The 18,456-nt window shown below is 51.3% G+C and overlaps 3 protein-coding genes across 10 annotated transcripts in view; 2 read left to right on the forward strand and 1 right to left on the reverse strand.

Moving 5' to 3' along the window:
- LOC122380548 (AP-2 complex subunit mu) overlaps positions 1-2,368 on the forward strand; it is a 27,990-nt gene extending 25,622 nt beyond the window's left edge. For all 3 annotated transcript variants that reach the window (XM_043363789.1, XM_043363790.1, XM_043363791.1), the window contains exons 9-11: positions 428-576; positions 888-999; positions 1,271-2,368. In XM_043363789.1, coding sequence (XP_043219724.1) covers positions 428-576; positions 888-999; positions 1,271-1,405 — 396 coding nt within the window. In that variant the 3' untranslated portion in view covers positions 1,406-2,368. The remainder of the gene's footprint in view (positions 1-427; positions 577-887; positions 1,000-1,270) is intronic.
- Positions 2,361-13,829, reverse strand: LOC122380549 (protein SCO2 homolog, mitochondrial-like). 6 transcript variants are annotated; one of them, XM_043363795.1, is made up of 7 exons: positions 13,753-13,829; positions 7,182-7,325; positions 6,724-6,916; positions 6,099-6,296; positions 4,541-4,677; positions 4,221-4,292; positions 2,361-2,933 (listed from the first exon to the last, which is right to left on the reverse strand). In XM_043363795.1, exons 2-7 carry the CDS (start codon positions 7,284-7,286, stop codon positions 2,784-2,786), a joined length of 855 nt encoding a protein of 284 aa, XP_043219730.1. In that variant the 5' UTR covers positions 7,287-7,325; positions 13,753-13,829; the 3' UTR covers positions 2,361-2,783. The 6 variants fall into 6 exon arrangements, with proteins under 6 accessions (XP_043219730.1, XP_043219732.1, XP_043219727.1 ...); XM_043363797.1 differs by lacking the exon at positions 13,753-13,829 and adding an exon at positions 8,224-8,290; XM_043363792.1 differs by lacking the exon at positions 13,753-13,829 and adding an exon at positions 7,983-8,000.
- Positions 10,649-15,571, forward strand: LOC122380547 (sphingomyelin phosphodiesterase 3-like). The gene is made up of 7 exons (XM_043363786.1): positions 10,649-11,639; positions 12,025-12,137; positions 12,473-12,565; positions 12,854-12,971; positions 13,301-13,390; positions 13,680-13,798; positions 14,262-15,571. The coding sequence occupies exons 1-7, from the start codon at positions 10,952-10,954 to the stop codon at positions 14,466-14,468; spliced, it is 1,428 nt and encodes a 475-aa protein (XP_043219721.1). The 5' UTR covers positions 10,649-10,951; the 3' UTR covers positions 14,469-15,571.
- Positions 15,572-18,456: the final 2,885 nt, after the last annotated feature.

Below are 18,456 nucleotides of genomic sequence, written 5' to 3' on the forward strand. Positions count from 1 at the left end.
GTTGTTGAGTCGTTGATGAATCGTCATGCCACGAAGGACATGTCGTCTCTTTTGTACTGAGTCCAGTGAATCTGCTGTTTCGTATGCCAAATGTTTGATGAGTAGATAAGTTGCGTAGTGTGTATGTACAGTCCACAGCAGAAGTAATGTGGGGTTTCAGTCATGGGTATGTTCTGCTTCTGAAGCTTAGGAACGATTAGCCAGACTAAAATGAAACTTTGAATGTAGCTTATATGTATCGTCACCCTTGCAGCTGCAACTTTAGCTATTGACATCTTCTTTTCGATCACTCCGCATTAAACAATCGCCAGTCAAAGCCAACCGTTGAGATTGGTAAAACCCTACATTACTTTAGCTGTGGGCTGTACACTGTCCCTGTGCCCAGTGCTCACCGTTACTGACAGCGCCCCCTGCCTTCCTCCGCCAGGTGGTGATCAAGTCCAACTTCAAGCCGTCGCTGCTGGCACAGAAGATCGAGGTGCGCATTCCGACTCCGCTCAACACGTCAGGCGTGCAGCTCATCTGCATGAAGGGAAAGGCCAAGTACAAGGCCTCCGAGAACGCCATCGTATGGAAGTGAGTCGCGCGTAATTTGTGTGTGTGTGGGGGAGGGGGGTGCGTGGTGATTGTGGGTGAATGGGTATTGGGACACCGTGAAAAGACGTGTCGATCAAAAGCTAGCCACCATTTTCACCTAATGCTCGAATGCACGGTATAAACACAAGTCACTCCACGCGGCGATAAACACAAGTCACTCCACGCAAAGGTGGAGACTTCATTGACAACGATATCGGTCGTTTCATCCATTTTAGCTTCACGTTTGCTGTACACCTCTGACACTCCTTGGGCGCTCATTCCACCCCTCACTGCCTCTCTCTGTCCCGCAGGATCAAACGGATGGGCGGCATGAAGGAGTCTCAGATCTCAGCCGAGGTTGAGCTCCTGCAGACAGACAACAAACGCAAGTGGACCCGGCCGCCCATCTCCATGAACTTCGAGGTGAGCTGTCATGGGTTTGTAGCTGGGGGCCGTTTGGATGGGAGCAGAATCCCAGGACATTTGGTGGGCCTGTGAATAATGAGTCCAGGGATAGCACGCTTTTTATCATCACTGAATTGCTTTCGAGGAGCGTGTGTGACGTATTCCTTCATACAACTTTCCGGGAGAAATGCTTTGTTGACAGACTAGCAATTGCGTCCGTGAATCCGACTCTTAGGACGTGCGCTGACGTACCACTGTGCGCTCTTTCACTGCTCCTTTTCCCCTACAGGTGCCGTTCGCGCCCTCCGGCTTCAAGGTGCGCTATCTGAAGGTGTTCGAGTCGAAGCTCAACTACTCGGATCATGACGTCATCAAATGGGTGCGCTACATCGGCCGCAGCGGCCTGTACGAAACGCGCTGCTAGCGCAGACAGCTGACGGCGAACACGCGTCACAAGCCTGCCCGGCGAGAGAGCGGGAGGACGGAGAGAGTGAGGAGAGGAGGGAGAGGGAGGAGAGGTGCTGAGGAGAGGAGCGCCCTCTGTGGTGCGCGCGGCGGAAACTGGGAACGGTGAGCGCTTCCAGCGAGCGAACAATTGTTTTTCTTTCTGTTTAGCGGAGACTTTATTATGCCCGGAGGGCACGACAGTTCGAATAAGTATGAAAGAATCGAGTCTTCGACACCATTACATTGTTACGCTCCGGTACGGTTCGAAGGCCCGCCCAGCACGCTGCTGGATTAGCTATTGACAAGGAAGAGATATTATGCGTTGTCAATTTGTATATCTTTTCGGGCCAACTGCACTTGGTTTCCCTACCTACTTAATGCGTATATATGACGGCACACGCGGGGTGTCAGACTTTGGTTTGGTGGACACGAAACAGGCTCGCGGGATAAGCTTGCTTGGGATATCGCGAGAGCATCGGACACAACATTCCTGGCGCGCGCGCGCTCCGGCTCCGCCCGGACCGGCGCGCCGTCTCTTTAGATCTGCCGCTGTGCTGTTAGCCGCGTGCCGCGCCGGCCGAGCGACTGCTGCGCCCCGCGCCGTCGGACGAGCGTGGGGGCGACCCACTGCCGCCGCCATAATAAGACAGTCCGTCGCGCATTCCCGTCGCGGTGTGGTGTGTCGTTAGGTGGCCCGGCCGCCCCCGCGCGGGGCGGACCGCTCGCTAGCATCGTACGTTCGTCGCTGGTTGTTAATCTGTCTGGTGTGTCGGCTCGTCGCCCCGTATCTGTATCTGTATCAGCTGTCCGCCTGTGGTATCTATCCCTGTGTAACTGTGCTCAGTAGCTTCCCCCGCCCCGGCTCTCTAGGCCGACCCGAGAGGTAATCACGTGTTTAGCCGCCGCGGCGCCTCAATCAATACACGGCTTCGTAGTCTGAGAGGCGTGTCTTCATGAACTGTGGTCGTGCACAAGAGTACATGCGACACGCCGTGGACCTTCCGGGCGCGGAACTGCCCGCACAAGACACAGGCAGAACGGCGATGATTGCGCCAGCGGTAGCAGCGACCGGCGAGGAACATCATGTGCACACCCACTGATCACAAGATAATTATGGCCCACCGGCCACTGCACTACGTCATGTGTTGTTTGTCCGAGTAAAGCTCCTCCAGTCAGTCCGGACGGGACAGGCTCGCTCAGGTAAAAACAATCAGCACCTCCCGCCCGTCCATCCTCCTAGCTGAAGCCTCCATAACATTATCACCACAAATAACAAATAAAAATAGTTCCTAGCGCTCTCCATTCATCCACACAATCCCTGTCACAATCACAGTTGACCGCGTCGCGGCGGTGGGCTACCAGAATGAGCCCTTCTTGAGTTTGTTGTATTTGGCCTGGTTGACCATTATGCTGGCGGCCACCTGATCGGCCGTCTTCGTCTGGCCGTAGTAGTCGACAAACTGACCTTCCGGGTCGATCAGGTACATGATGATGGTGTGGTCCACCTGGGGAGGACGGAATGACGAGGTGATCATACGTAATGCCAAAGAAATCGGTGCATGTAATCAGAAGACGAGCATGCAGTGTACAATTAATCGGAAACGCTAAATGATATGTAATCTTGAATGTTGAGTGGTTTTCGGACACAAGTGGTTCGTATTAAGTGTACCGTAGCTGCAAAGATACGAAATGGAATCTGCAGCCGGACTAAAGATTCGCTATTCGCAGGAAGTTATCATTAACTTATAAGTAAGCACATTAACGTCATTTGCGTCTTAACCCGCGCACCGACGGGGGTCTGCGCCAACTTAGTACCGACGGGGGGGGGGGGCGGATGACCGCCCCCCCCCTGAGATCTCGAGAACGAAGCAAGATAGCGACAAGCGGTAAACGGCATCGGATACGCACGGTCAAGATCTACAATTTTTACTAAGGTCATTTTCAGGTCAGGTCAAAGATGACGTCACATGGGTCGAAAAAGTCAAAATGGCGGCGCTAAATATGGAGAGTTTTTCTCGAATAACTTTCGAATTAGTCAAGATAGGAACAAACTAAGGGCATCATCGTGATCCTCTCGTCAATCCGCATCGAATGATATATATGTTGACCTCGAAAGGTCAAGGTCAAAGGTTGACCTCAGGTCACGTGACCTCGAGGTCATCATGTATACCATTCGATGCGTCTTGACGAGCTGAACACAATGAGACCATCCACGCGTCTGTATCTTGTTCCTGTACGGAGATATTGGCCAAAAACCTTTGGTGACCTTTGATGACGTCACATGACCGCACAGCTGCCCAACAGCAAAACAGACCTCAAGGTAGTGAAGGTTGATCGTATATGAAGTCATGTATGGTATATGGGGCCATTCCGATCCGTTTTAGTGGTAAAAACAGGGAGTTGATTTTTCCCCCATTGACTTATAATGGGGAGGTCGCGAAATTGACCTGACCTTAGGTCACCGATATCAAAATTCCGAGATATACAAATTGTAGCTACTAATGACCTAATAACATCCTGCGACTTTCAAAGGCCTCCGACATCTACTGTAGCTCTGGCACGGTGACAAAGTTGCAAAAAAGTGACTTGAGGTTGGGTCATTCAAAGTGACCTGGTGACCTGACCTTTAAAGGTAGGAGGTTCAAACTTGCACACCATGTGTAAAATTGATAAGGGAATAGTCATACCAAATTTCGCTTCCCGCTATTCGCGAAAAACCTCAGGGGGGGGGGGGGCGGATATCCGCCCCCCCCCCGTCGGTGCGCGGGTTAAGACATTTAGTGCACACTTACGATATAATCGTTATCGTCGTCTTTGGGTCCTTCGCTAAAGTACACCCGATACGCCTTGCAGGCCTCCTTCACCTGAAAATAACCAAAGCATATCAATGAAAATCACCTTACAAAGCAAAGAACGACACGAGTCATCGCAAGCCTTCAACTGCAGCGATCACTGACTCACCCAGCAATAGTAGTAGTAATGTAATCTTGGACCCACCCACCAATAAAAAAGAGCACGATCTCCAAATGCAATGTCATATCGAGATCCAAAACCCGACCACGATCACCCTAGAGAGCAGTAGCCCCACGCTGTCGTTTTGCCGGCTGCTGACCTGTTCGACGGTGCCGGTGAGGCCGAGCAGCTGAGGGTGAAACTCTCGCACGTACTCGCGCACCGCCTTCACGTCGTCTCGCAGCGGGTCCACCGTGATGAACACAGGCTGTACGCGCGGCATGTTGGGCGTCTTGGCTGCCGGGCACGTGTGGCGGCGTTAGTGGGTGGGATCGATAGGGGCAACACGTTAATTATGAACAGCTTCGACTACAACATGAGGCCAAAACAGTACCCATTTTAAAAAATATTTTAAGTCATTGATACCCATGAGACAGGACGACTAGTCGTCACTTAAACTTATTTTAACGAAAGCGATGATGCGAACAAACGAATATCAACGCCCGAGTTAAATAATTAACCCGCGCACCGACGGGGGTCTGCGCCAACTTCGCACCGACGGGGGGGGGGCGGATGACCGCCCCCCCCTGAGATCTCGAGAACGAAGCAAGATAGCGACAAGCGGTAAACGGCATCGGATACGCACGGTCAAGATCTACAATTTTTACTAAGATTATTTCAGGTCAGGTCAAAGATGACGTCACAGGGGTCGAAAAAGTCAAAATGGCGGCGCCAGATATGGAGAGAGTTTTTCTCGAATAACTTTCGAATTAGTCACGATAGGAACAAACTAAGGGCATCATCGTGATCCTCTCGTCAATCCGCATCGAATGATATATATGTTGACCTCGAAAGGTCAAGGTCAAAGGTTGACCTCAGGTCACGTGACCTCGAGGTCATCATGTATATCATTCGATGCGTCTTGACGAGCTGAACACAATGAGACCATCCACGCGTCTGTATCTTGTTCCTCTACGGAGTTATTGGCCAAAAACCTTTGGTGACCTTTGATGACGTCACATGACCTCACAGCTGCCCAACAGCAAAACAGACCTCAAGGTAGTGAAGGTTGATCGTATATGAAGTCATGTATGGTATGTGGGGCCATTCCGACCCGTTTTAGTGGTAAAAACAGGGAGTTGATTTTTCCCCCATTGACTTATAATGGGGAGGTCGCGAAATTGACCTGACCTTAGGTCACAGATATCAAAATTCCGAGATATACAAATTGTAGCTACTAATGACCTAATAACATCCTGCGACTTTCAAAGGCCTCCGACATCTACTGTAGCTCTGGCACGGTGACAAAGTTGCAAAAAAGTGACTTGAGGTTGGGTCATTCAGTGACCTGGTGACCTGACCTTGAAAGGTAGGAGGTTCAAACTTGCACACCATATGTAAAATTGATGAGGGAATAGTCGTACCAAATTTCGCGGCAGCGCCGCCCGCGGTTTTCCCGCTATTCGCGAAAAACCTCAGGGGGGGGGGGGCGGATATCCGCCCCCCCCCCCCGTCGGTGCGCGGGTTAATGATAGCTTCGTACCTTCGCAAGACGCTCCGATGCGTCAGAGAAAGTTCAGCCATATCATCGTACCAAGTGCCAGCGTTATCCACAAACGATATCACTGCGTCACCCACCGACTAGCGTCGATGTCATTGTGACGCCTAACGACATGTCACTGTCACCCACCGACGACGTGTGTCACTGTGTCACCTACCGACGGTGTCGACGGCCTCGGCCATCTTCTCCAGCTCGTCGGGGCAGATGTCGGGACAGTGTGTGAAGCCGAAGTAGAGCAGCACCCACTGGCCGAGCAGGTCGTCGCTGGAGCACGGCCGTCCGTTGTGGTCCACCAGCTCAAACCGGCCGCCCAGCGCCGCCTTCCCCAGCGCTCGGCGACGCTCCCGGTCAATCGCTGACGGGTAGTGGCGTCACACGGGGTGAGAAAAGACGAGTGAGCACGGACTTGACAACAGAGCAGGTGGGAGGAAACGAACACAGAACAGGTTAGTGGGCAACACGCAGGACCGGAAGGATATAATAAATGTGATAGGTTAATGGTAAAGCACTCCAGAAATATGAAGGAACAGGCAATGGAAGGTAGCGAACTTAGCAGAGTCGGTTTATCGGTGGCAAAGAGATGAAAACGTACGAAAACAACCTTTATGGCAATGTTAGACTTAAATGCATTTCAGAATTCCGAGCTTCGAGAAAAAAAAACTAACTCAGTATAGTTACGAACTCACAAAGCATAACATCTTTCCCAAAATGTCCCAACTACTGCGCGGAGCGATCTCGCCCACCACGGATATGGGACAGCTGCACCACGGACTTCCGCTCACCGATCTCCTTCTTCCGCTTCAGGTAGTACATGAAGCCCAGCAGGCCGGCACCGAGCAGTGCCGTGCCGGCCAGCGTTTTACGCGACATGGGCTCCCTGAATCGGCGCGGGTCCCGCGCGCCGCCAGGGGTGGTGCCGCCGCCTGAGGCACCGGTGCTGCCGCCCGTGCTGCTCCATCGCTGCTGCAGATAGCGCTGGGGTAGAAGAGGTGAGGTGAATGGCATGTAGGTATGTTTGATAAAAGGGCTGGTGCTACGTCGTGCGAAAAATAAATAAAATGAAATAATTACAGAGAAGAGCACTCAATGTTATTGGTGAATATGGTGACATAGAACAGCTGAGCTTATTGGTAAACAATATACCTATAAATCAGACTCATCATTTATCAGATTGTGACAAAAAAAAACTGTAACATCACAATAACTACTTGCAAACAACACATTTTGAGTTTTGACTCACATTTGCAACAGATGGAGGCTGAAGTTTAGTTGGTGTTGTGCTGCTGATTAGCTTTCCAGCTTGCCTCGCTGAGAGCAATGCACGGGAAATTTGAATGGCACTCATGGTGCCTCAACTTTGATACCTTGCAGAAGACTCACAAACCTGAAAACAAAAGCATTGTGCATTGTGGTAATATTTATGGTATTAGCTTCACATCTATTACTGCATAAATCTTAAAACATTTTTTATTTGACAGTACAAACATCAACAATCTGCAACAAATTGTCAGGCAGATAGCATTACAAATGCTGGTTACATTATAGCAAAGTATTTTTTTAGTAAATTATACCAACTGGCCAACATACAATTAGTTACATAACCCAAGCCTCACGCAAGCTTAGCACAAAACAACTTTCCTCTTGAATGTATGTGTATTGTGCGTAATGGATATACTAGTTTAAAAGGCATGACAGTCACAGTAAAGATGAAGAAGTGTTACACAGTACACGCACACACCACACTGAGGTTAACAAATTCACACACATTGAGGTTAAACAATCATTCGACGTTCTCAGCAGCCGAAGAATAGCTTACAGCAAAAAGTACCTATCCAATTATCTAATTATTAATCTATCCCCGCGTTCGATGTCTCTCGGACGGCGAAGATTCTACGTCGTCCGGCCAATCACGTTTCATAACCGCAGCCGAGCCCCCGCTGACCTTGGACGTGATTGGCCGGACGGCAAAGAATCTTTGCCGTCCGGGAGACATCGAACGCCGCCTATATCAATCTATTGAATCCTCATTCCTCACTGTCACAGTGCTGACACAACTGACGACAGATTTGGCGCACATACCCCCATATAGTGTTCTTAAGCAGTATAAGCAGGACGTTAACGAATCAAAAGCTTGCATTTCCCCAGGTGACTTTCCTGCTCATGATGCATTTTTGCTTTTCTATGGTCATTTAATCAATCATAAGTCACTTTCATCAGCTCAGATTATGATATTTAAAATCATTTTTCAACTTAATTCACAAAAAATGGACAAACTCAACCACCTTTGCGAGTGAATCACGTGGGTGTTCCAAGAAACTTCTACAAACAGTTACACAACAACAACCACATCAATAGTGATAGAACACGATGGAGTTCTTGCTGCATAATGCGAAGTTGTTGATATCTGTATATATGGCCTTGTATCGCCATTGCATACCCACGAGTGCTCGAGTCGCCACGTGGTTAGCTCGTGTCGAAGAGTTATTCGATATTTTGGCGATAGGTGTTGCGATATAGCTATTTTCTCGGCTCATTTCTCTAATCTCACAAATCACAAATTTCTTGGAACCTCTGTTTGGTACTTAGTTTTCTGTTTCGAAGTTTTTCCGTGCGCGTTGGTTGAAGTTGGCGTCTGCACTTCGCCATCTTGTCTACTTCATCAGGTCGTATTGTCCATTCTTTTCGCTTTCTTCTTTACTATTCTAGAGACTTTTCATAATCAAGGTTCTTTGTTCTCTATCTGACCATGCCGCCTGCCTTCTCCAAGGCGGTCACTGCCACGCTGGAAGGAAAGTTTGTCCCAGGCGGCCCAGCCTACGTTCTTGCTAGATTCAAAAACAAAGACAAAAGCTTTCGAAACTTTAGCCCATACAAAATCCGGGATGAACTTCTGAAGGTTCTGTATTACCCAGCAGCCAAAGTCTCTGCCCTGCGAAGTGGAACTCTTCTAGTTCAAACACAGGATGCGAAACAGACTGATGCGCTTCTGGCATGGACCTCGTTCGGAGAGGATGAAATATCTGTGATTCTTGCTGATCGACTTAATCAGGTTGAGGGCATTGTGTATGCCCCAGAGCTCATGACAGAATCGCCTCAAACTATCCTCCATGAAAGCCGCGACCAGGGAGTAGTGAGCATCACTCGACTTCCTTCCAAAAACAACAAACCCAACCCGCTTCTCAAAGTCAGGTTCTCTGCAACGCAACTTCCAGCTCACTTCTATGCTGTATATGTGCGGTACGAGGTGAGGCCCTCATACCAACTCCCTCGACGATGCATCAGGTGTCAGAGATATGGACATGGCAGGGGCACGTGCAGGGCTCGCACGGAAAGATGCGCAAGGTGTGCTGGAGACCATCCAACCCTTGGCTGTGATGCCCCACCATGCTGTGCGGCATGTGGAGGCCCCCACCCAGTCACCAGCAGGGAGTGCCCTGTCTGGAAGGAAAAGGCCAACGAGCTTAGAGGAGTAGCCCCACAGCTGTCCAACCAAACCCGGACCCAAGCAAGGGTGATACCTCAGGCCAGTCCCTTCAACCAGGAGCGCGATTGGCCAGAGCTGGCTACCCCAACAGCTGGCCCTTCTGGTGACAGGTCCCGGCGAGCTGCTCCCAAGCCCCGACCTGCGTCCTACAGCTCTCTCTCACAGGCTCCTGCAACCAAACCGACAAAGGGGCCCCAGCTCGTGCATGAAAGCACCGAGGGTCGCCCCCCGGCCCAAACATCAGAACTGAACGGAGAGATCGAGCAGGACAGAACCCCCTTGCTCACTGACCCCTCCCCAGTAACTCCGATACTGCGGTCCAGGGCCCTCGACTCTGATGACTCAACAGGTCGTGAGCAAACAGAGAATCTCACCGATGAGGAGGAGACGCCAAACAGTCGCTCTCTTTTCTCCCTGCAGCGATCGCCAGCCATGTATAGCGATAGTGACTCTGACTCGTCTCTGACGCAATTCACCCAGAAGACACCGAGCACTCGCCTCCGATCACGCACAGTCAAAAAGAAGAACATGGGCGTACGATCGCAGCCTGTGACCAAACGGTCTTTCATTCCTGAATAGGTCATCACAGCCCCTTGCTGTAAGCAGTGTTCATGCATTTTCTTCAATGGAATGTAGGAGGTCTTCTCTCACATCTATCAGAATTTAAGCAGCATCTACAAAAAGAAATTCCTCTTCTAGCAGCAATTCAAGAAACGCATTTTCGGAACTCTGATCACTACAATTATGATGTCCCTGGATACACATTGTATAGACATGACATAAATATGCCAAATCGACAGGGAGGGGTTGCACTATATGTAGCGAACTCTCTTCCTCAGCGTCAAACAATCTTGGCTTCCACACTTAATGTGGTAGCGGTAACAATTTCCTTGTTTAATCGAGAGGTTTTGCATAGAAGCAGAGTGACAATACTGGTGCCGTCAGGTAGCTTCATGGGCAGCAACAGGATGAAGGAGAAAAATGACCTGTTATTTTTCTCTGGCAAACCTATTGTCATGGTTGGCTTCTAGCAGTTGTCACTGTCACACACACTTGACTATACACTTTTTCAAGTATGTATTAACGAACGATCGCTGTCACACACACTTGACAGTGCTCTGGCCTCTGTGTGTGTCCCACACAGGTCCGGTACATGCCAAACACTGATGTCCCACACTGTTGGACATACACTGTTGGACATTGGTATTTGACATGTATTGGAATGAAGCATAACACAATATCATGTATAGGTACTTGGGTAAGGTTTTGAGTATAGCAAAGGATTCTGTTTGTGTATGCCTATTGCACAGCAAATCTGAAATGAAGCTGTTTGAGGCAATGACTGTCTCATTAGTCATAACTATTGATAAATCTTTTTTTCAGCTCTGATACAGAGGCAATTGATAATTGATTGAAGCTGCAGCTCTTCTGTGATTTATGAACTTTGATTCAGTTGTATACATGATTGGACACCAAGATAAGTCCAAGAACTACACAGTAAAGATTCTGGAATCTGCCCAACTGCAATGATGGTCATTGGGGCAGGCCGTTACCACTCTTCAGTGGCTGGTCTCCTTGACAACATTAGCTTTGTTATCACCTACCCTTGGCTGACTGTGGTCAGCCTGTTTATATCCTGCTACCAGTCAACTACCTGGGAGCAGCAGCATCCTCAGTCCAAGCTGACACACTACTTCATCTATGGGCCAGCTCTGGGCATCATCGCACTGGCATTTGCCCCTCTGGGCCTGTCAGGCTACTTGCTGCACATCCTTGTCTGCCACTTATTTGCATCCAACAAGTTCATCCACATGACAGTGAAGCACTCGCCAAGCACTGCCCAGAACGGCTGCTCGGGGAAGGACCCGGCCACCGTCTCCGCCACGCCGACCAACAGGTTCACCTTCTGCACGGCCAACCTGCTGCTGGCGCCCGAGTGCGTGGTGCGCTTCAACAACAACCGGTTCGTGTACACGCGTGGCCCGGAGGTGGCGCGCCGCCTGCTGTGGCAGAAGCCGCTGCCGGACAACGCGCTCGGCGCCGCCGCGGAACAGCACGTGTCCGTGCTCTTCCCGGAGGTGGACTTTTTCTGCCTGCAGGAGGTGTGGGAGCGCGTGTGGGCGCTCGTGCTGGCCAAGGAGCTGCAGCAGCGCTACCCACACTACCTGTACGACATCGGCGAGCACAAGCTGAACGTCAACGGCTGCATGGGCGGTGAGTGCGGTGTCGCCTGTCAGTCATCGGGAGGAGTACGGGATGGCAATTAGTTACGACTTATGATTTTTTTTTGTGTGGTAGCTACGAACTCCATTGCTCTTTTCAAGTTCAATCACAAGGCTGACGCAAACAATGGCGATTAGGCAGAACATTTTTTTAGGACAGGAGCTTGCCGCCCATGTAGAGATCATCTTCGTCAGTCGTTCTACCATCTATCTTGTATTAAATTCATCTCGATCTGTATCAGAGATCGTGGTTACTGAACGTGCGGCCGCCACCGATTCTTGCCACCGACGCGATGTCGGGCTACCTATGTCAGTGCAACATTGTTTATGAAGACAGTAGACACTGTGACTGATCTCTGTGACGCTGCCTGTTTCAGCCAGCGGCCTCTTCTTCGCCAGCAAGTACCCTATCCTCGGCGCCACCTTTGAGACGTTCAAGTGCCGAAAGGGATGGGCGAGGTGCATCTCTTACGGAGTTTTATGCGTCAAGGTTGGTATACACCTTCATACGTGTTATCCGGTCCATAAGGCTGGAAGTTTAAACAGACTCTTTCGGCGGTCGGGAAATCGCATGCGAGAGCCTATTCAAAAATATTGGTTACCGCTCACATCAATCGCTCGCGCCTCCTTGCATATGACTGAATCGATGCATTGCGATGTAGTTACTATTTTTTTTGAATACCAATGCTTCATTTATATTGTTTTCTTTTTGTCCTTTTCATCTAGTACGATTCTGTTGACCATCGTATTGCTCCGTTGCTCCGTTGCTCCGTTGCGCGGGCCGTCGCGTCGATGGCCTGACATGTTGCCGGCTGTGACCGCCAGGTGGACGTCGGCTCACCGGGCGAGCGGAGGGTCGGCTATGTGGCCAACCTGCACACTCAGGCGTACCAGGACCGAGACCCCATCATCTACGAGGTGGGTGTCGAGGTCACCTATATGCTGAAGCATTGGCACGGTCTGCAATGAAGAATGTTGAATGCGAGACAAATGCTTGAAGAACTATGACAAAGGGGTAGTTGTTTTTCACGTTATGTATCAACTAGTTATTCAGGTTGCAGTCAAGGACCCGAACGATCAACGATGTCGTTTCAGCATGACTGGTCGCTGATTTTACGGATGGGTGGCAACTGACCGCAAGGACTGTCGAACGAGCACATTTAAACGCGAGCAGTGAAGACCATTATATTGTCGACTCTCCCACAGGAGGTGCGGCAGGCGCAGCGGGTGCTGGAGCAGTTCTGCACCGACTCGGCCGAGCCGGGTGACAGGGTCGTGTTCCGCGTCATGTGCGGCGACTTCAACTACGACAACATATCACCCGGTAAGACGGAGCAGAGTGCCTCGTCGCAAAAGCGATCTGTTAGACGTAAGAATACAAGGTTTGTCCAGATGCATGTCGTTCTCGACAGGTAGGCTTTTTACGGTTATTTCACGAAGTTAGCTGTAATTATTTTATACGATTCGTTGGGTCTGCATTCAAATAAATCGTACATTCATGCCGCGTACGATGATAATTTTCTATCACGATTCCAGACTGATTTATCAGACGGCTCCAGACGCCAGACAGTAATCTGTTTCGCTCACTTCAGCTGTATTCCACAGGTAGGCGCATTGTTCCCTCGCTAATCACTCACCGGCGTATGTCCGCAGGTGACGCGATGAATCAGAACCACCCTCTGTTCGGCGAGTTCGAGGACTTCTGCCGTGTCGGGCCGGGAGAAGACAAGCCCTGGACTGTCGGTAAGTGGCCTACGTGGTCCTTTACCTGTAGTTGAAACATAAAATGTCCTCGTGAAGTGTCATATTATTTGCCTCGGGCGAGTTTCTACATTGTTGTAGAACGCAGAAGGATCATTAATCAACATCTCTTTTATGGGAGATGTGTTATAAGTGTTGTACTCGTTTTGTTATTGATTTATGCACATGACTTGCAGAATAATGCATCGTCGCCCATTAAGCCCTGCTACCCTTCAGTTACACCAGCTGTTTTTTTTTTCTGTAACTTCCTCACTCTTCCTCCACTCTGCAGGTACCGAGATGCGTCAGGTGATGATATTTGACGAGCGGCTCAACAGTCCCGGCTCGTTCCGTCGAATACTCACGGACGACGTGGAGAGGCGCCGCTTCCTGCTGGATGCAGACGTCGAGGTGAGGCGGGGCCGGCGGTCAGGGACGGCGGCTGAAAGTCAGGGGGAGGGTCTTACGAGAAAGTCCGTGGGGGTTTACGAGTGGAGATGAGTTTTCGGGTACAGGCATGAATTAGTTAACATCCAATGACGAAGCATTCCACAGGCAGTGGGAGGTTTGTTGGCGGGTGTTTCGCTAAATTCGCTTGGCTATCTGCTGGGCTGGTTTCGATTTCAAACTATTACGGTGGACGCTCTGATTGCAATATTGACCCACATGCTGCTTCCACATTTAGGCTTATGCATCTAGGTCTGCATGCATTATTGCATAATGTTTCATGCTGTATGCTGTGTAGTATTGTATGCCGTATAATAGGGTATAAATATTAATATATAACCATGCATTTGTTCACATTAGTTGCATCCTGCGTACCGTCTGTCGCCACCTCCCTCTCTCACACCACCCCATTGTGTCCTATCGGCAGAGTCAGACTCTGGAGCTGGCGCGCGCACCTCCACCGCTCGACTCAGAGGGTCGGCTGCGGGCCTCGCCCGGCGGCGGCCGGCGGCGCATCGACCACATCCTACACGCGCGCCAGCCCGAGGTGCGTGTGTGCAACTACACGTTTGTGGCCGCGCTGTCCGGTCTCAGCGACCACATTCCCGTCTGTATGACGGTGGAGACGGCGTGACGGGACGAGAACGATAGGAGACCGAACGACAGGTATAGGGCGTGCTGCTACAGCGTGGGGACAGGCGACTCATGACGATACGATAGGGGTGATACGAGAACATCGCAGTACTTGCGGGAGAGATGACGAATCAGGGATCAGGATAGAAAGGAAACCCCCCCCCCACGAAAGTAAACTTAGAATGGGTTGATGCTGATCTGTTAGATTACGGATATTGCTGGGTATCTGTGGGCATCTTACCGGTAAGATGCTAAAGAGATGAACGGGAAAGGAATGTTCTCGACGCTGCGATATTATTAGAAGAACATGCGAGATTATTAGAAGAACAACGTCATTCGAAACAATTCCTGTGAAATTTGTGTGCCGATGCAAATTCTGGATGCATTTTACAGCATGCCTCAAGCTGGAACAACGGCAGGCATTTATAGTGGATTGGTGGTGTAGGGGGTGGGGGTGGGGAGGGGGGTATGGTATCCTCAGGAAGGGACATGGGGTCGGTAGTGGACGGAGGCGGCTCCGATGCCTTATCATTTACCCATGTGTGCGTATGGAGATAAGACTAGACACGGTCACAGTCGCTCACGAGTCACAATTTGTCCCGGGCCGTCGTTTGCCCATTGTCGTCGGTCATTTAACACATTTGCATGCTCAATTTTAGCATTCCCATGACAATCTGAGCATTTACTGTGCATTTTAATTAATTGGAAAATTGTGATAATTTGTGATATTTATTGTTTCTGCCATTTGACTGAAAAACTCTCGAGTCGCCTCGACCTCGGATATCCGCATTTTCAGTGGGTGCGGCTGTTCAGTACAATGATTAGTGTTTCACATGAACTTTGAGTCGCTGTTGGTGAGTACTTTTTGGATGTTAAGTCTGATACGATGAACTGGTCTGCCATTGATACTGTCACTGTCATTGTATTCTTGAAGACCTCTGTAAGGCCTCTTGAAGCACCTGTCTATGTGATTGCATTCCGGTGAGCGTTTTTGGCGGGATCAGTTAACCAAAACTGGAGCTTATATGCATGGTTTATTTTATGTTCGTATTGTGATATTGAGCTCACATTTGTTTTTCGTTCTTCGTTCATTCCAGCTGACTGGTCCAGTGTTGGAATTCTCATTTTCAGTCCTGGTCCCGGAGAATGAAATCTGGCCGGAGAACAGCAGCCCCGAAATTGGATATGCGGCCGTGACACTGGCGGATTCGGGGGGGGGGGGGGGGTGCATTCGAAACATTTTCCCCTCCCGCAGTATCCGAAATTAACGAAATTTCCCTGTTTTCCTCTCAAGAAATAATTCATGTGAATTGTGAAAGCAAACGGCAGACCCCTCTCGGCACGGGCCGGCAGAGGTCATAAAAAACTTGATAACCTACTGTCAGTATGATTTCGACAGGAAATGTGTTGTTTATAGAGCACATCTTCCCTTGTTGAGCTCTGAAGCTCGACGTTTCTTTAACTTTGAACTTGAGTTGCTTATTAACCAGCTGACTGGCCTTCCGACAGGGACCTACAAATGGGCGTCTCCTAGTCCTGCCTCGCCTGATCTTCCCGGCTGTTCCTGATCCAGAGCCCACAAGGCTCACCCAGCTGACGTGGACCACCAGAAGACGCCTGTGATCCTGTTTGTGCATTCCCATGTCAATCCATATTTATTGGAACGCGTTAAAATGAAACATCTTTTTCTGACACATTGTGTGTAGAAGCTCGTTACAGTGCAGCGATGCAAATTAACTTAAATCGTTTTTGTTTTTATTGGAAGGACTGATGGCCATGCAAAGATAAGTGTTTTGATTTGTTAAGGGCAATCTCTTTCGGCTTGAAAATGTCATTGCGGAGCTGTGGGATGACGACATGATAGCTGGTGGAGCGGAGCCATTGGACCGTACGTACCATCGATGGTGCGCCACAGCGGCAGAGACCGTCAAGAGGACGAAAGTGGCTACGGTGAGCCGTATCAGGAAAGACCTTTCAGGTGGGACGGGAGTTCCCGTTTGGACAGCCCACTCTATCGCTCATAGGGCCATCCCGAAGAGGATTTAGATCGGTCGAGATCTTGTCCTCGCCACCGCGACGGTTATCTGGTGGGGGTTGAGTACCAGCCCGGAATAGATTGTGAGCGAGGGTGCGAATGAGTTGGTCTGAGGATGGGAACGATAATTTCAAAAATAATTTGAAGCTGTTCTCATAAAAATGCGAGAACCTCACCGTTGCCAACGAGACTGTTAACTTACTAGCCCTAGCGAGTGAATATGCATGTACCTACTTAGTATCTTATATCTAGGCATATTTAGGCGTGCACGGTGCAACACAAGCGATATGGCGTCAATATATCATCTACTATGGGTGATGAATGATGATATATATGACCAATATATACGACTACTGTGGGTAACTATGCCTCTGACTGACAACAAGATAAGCGAAGAGTCGGGGAGAGACTGTGATCTGAGGAAAGAGAGGGTGACACGACGCTCTTATGACACGAGAAAGGATTGAAAATTGTGCTGTGTGTTCGGTGCAGTCGAGAGCAGGGGCGGATCCAAGGGGGGGGTCACATGGGTCATGGCCCCCCCCCCCTTGAGGCCCGGGGGCCCAAAGACCTGCCAGGGGCACCACCGGCCTATCAGGGGTATCACAGTCCTGACAGGGGCACCACAGGACCGCCAGGGGCACCACAGGCCTAGCAGGGACACCACGGGCCTGGTGCCCCTGGGCCCTGACAGGACTGTAACGCCCCTGACAAGCCTGAAGTGTCCCCGGCAGGCACATGGTGCCCCTGACAGGCCTGTGGTGTCCATGGCAGGCCTGTGGTGCCCTTGCTAGGCCTCTGGTGCCCCTGACAGGCTTGTAATGCCCCTGGAAGGACTGTGGTGCCCCTGGGCCCTGACAAGCCTGAGGTGCCCCTGACAGGCCAGTGGTGCCCTTGCTAGGCCTGTGGTGCCCCTGGCAGGCCTCTGGTGCCCCTGACAGGCTTGCGGTGCCCTTGGAAGGACTGTGGTGTCCCTGGGCCCTGACAAGCCTGAGGTGTCCCTGGGCCCTGACAAGCCTGAGGTGCCCCTGACAGGCCCGTGGTGCCCTTGTTAGGCCTGTGGTGCCCCTGGCAGGCCTCTGGTGCCCTTGCTAGGCCGCTGGTGCCCCTGGCAGGCCTCTGGTGCCCTTGCTAGGCCACTGGTACCCCTGCGCCCGGAGAGGACTGGTGCCCCTGAAAAGTCTGAAGTGCCCCTCGGCAGGCCCGTGGTGCCCCTGACAGGCCCAAGGTGCCCCTGCGAGGCCGGTGGTGCCCCTGGCAGACCTCTGGTGCCCCTGGCAGGTCTGTGGTGCCCCTGGCAGGTCTGTGGCGCCCCTGGCAGACCTGTGTTGACTGGTGCCCCTGCTAGGTCGCTGGTGCCCCTCACAGACCTGTGGTGCCCCTGGGCCTTGACAAGCCTGAGATGCCTGGCTATGACAGGCTCGTGGTGCCCCTGATAGACCAGTGGTGCCCTTGCTAGGCCTGTAGTGCCCCTGGCAGGCCTCTGGTGCCCCTGCTACCCCTGCGCCCGGAGAGGACTATGGTGCCCCTGAAAAGCCTGAAGTGCCTCTCGACAGGCCCGTGGTGCCCCTGGGCCCTGACAGGCCCAAGTTACCCCTGCGAGGTCGGTGCTGCTCCTGGCAGGCCTCTGGTGCCCCTGGCAGGTCTGTGGTGCCCCTGGCAGGCCTGTGTTGACTGGTGCCCCTGCTAGGCCGCTGGTGCCCCTCACAGGCCTGCGGTGCCCCTGGAAGGACTGTGGTGCCCCTGCCCCTAGGGGTGCTCATGGGCCCAACAGGCCCGTTGTGCCCCTGACAGGCCTGTCGTGTATACTTCCTAGACCTGTGGTGCCCCTGCTTCCTGGCAGGCCTGTGGTGCCCCTGGCGGGCCTGTGGCGCCCCTACAAGGCCGTAGGTGCCCCTGACAGGTTTGTGGTGTCCCTGGAAGGACTTTGGTGCCCCTGACAAGCCTGAAGTGT

This window comes from Amphibalanus amphitrite, unplaced genomic scaffold (genome assembly GCF_019059575.1).
Source record: "Amphibalanus amphitrite isolate SeventyFive unplaced genomic scaffold, NRLGWU_Aamphi_draft 000100F_arrow, whole genome shotgun sequence".
Taxonomy (NCBI): Eukaryota; Metazoa; Arthropoda; class Thecostraca; order Balanomorpha; family Balanidae; genus Amphibalanus; species Amphibalanus amphitrite.

Bases quoted from the DNA above. Each gene is read 5' to 3' on its own strand.
- LOC122380549 (XM_043363795.1), bottom strand. From the start codon at position 7,286: ATGAGTGCCATTCAAATTTCCCGTGCATTGCTCTCAGCGAGGCAAGCT. The intron at 4,293-4,540 runs GTCAGCAGCCGG...GGTTATTTTCAG, and splicing joins TCACCGGCACCGTCGAACAG to GTGAAGGAGGCCTGCAAGGC. The intron at 2,934-4,220 runs GTAAGTGTGCAC...CGTCCTCCCCAG, and splicing joins ACGACGATAACGATTATATC to GTGGACCACACCATCATCAT.
- LOC122380547 (XM_043363786.1), top strand. From the start codon at position 10,952: ATGATGGTCATTGGGGCAGGCCGTTACCACTCTTCAGTGGCTGGTCTC. The intron at 12,972-13,300 runs GTAAGACGGAGC...GTATGTCCGCAG, and splicing joins CTACGACAACATATCACCCG to GTGACGCGATGAATCAGAAC. The intron at 13,391-13,679 runs GTAAGTGGCCTA...TCCACTCTGCAG, and splicing joins AGACAAGCCCTGGACTGTCG to GTACCGAGATGCGTCAGGTG.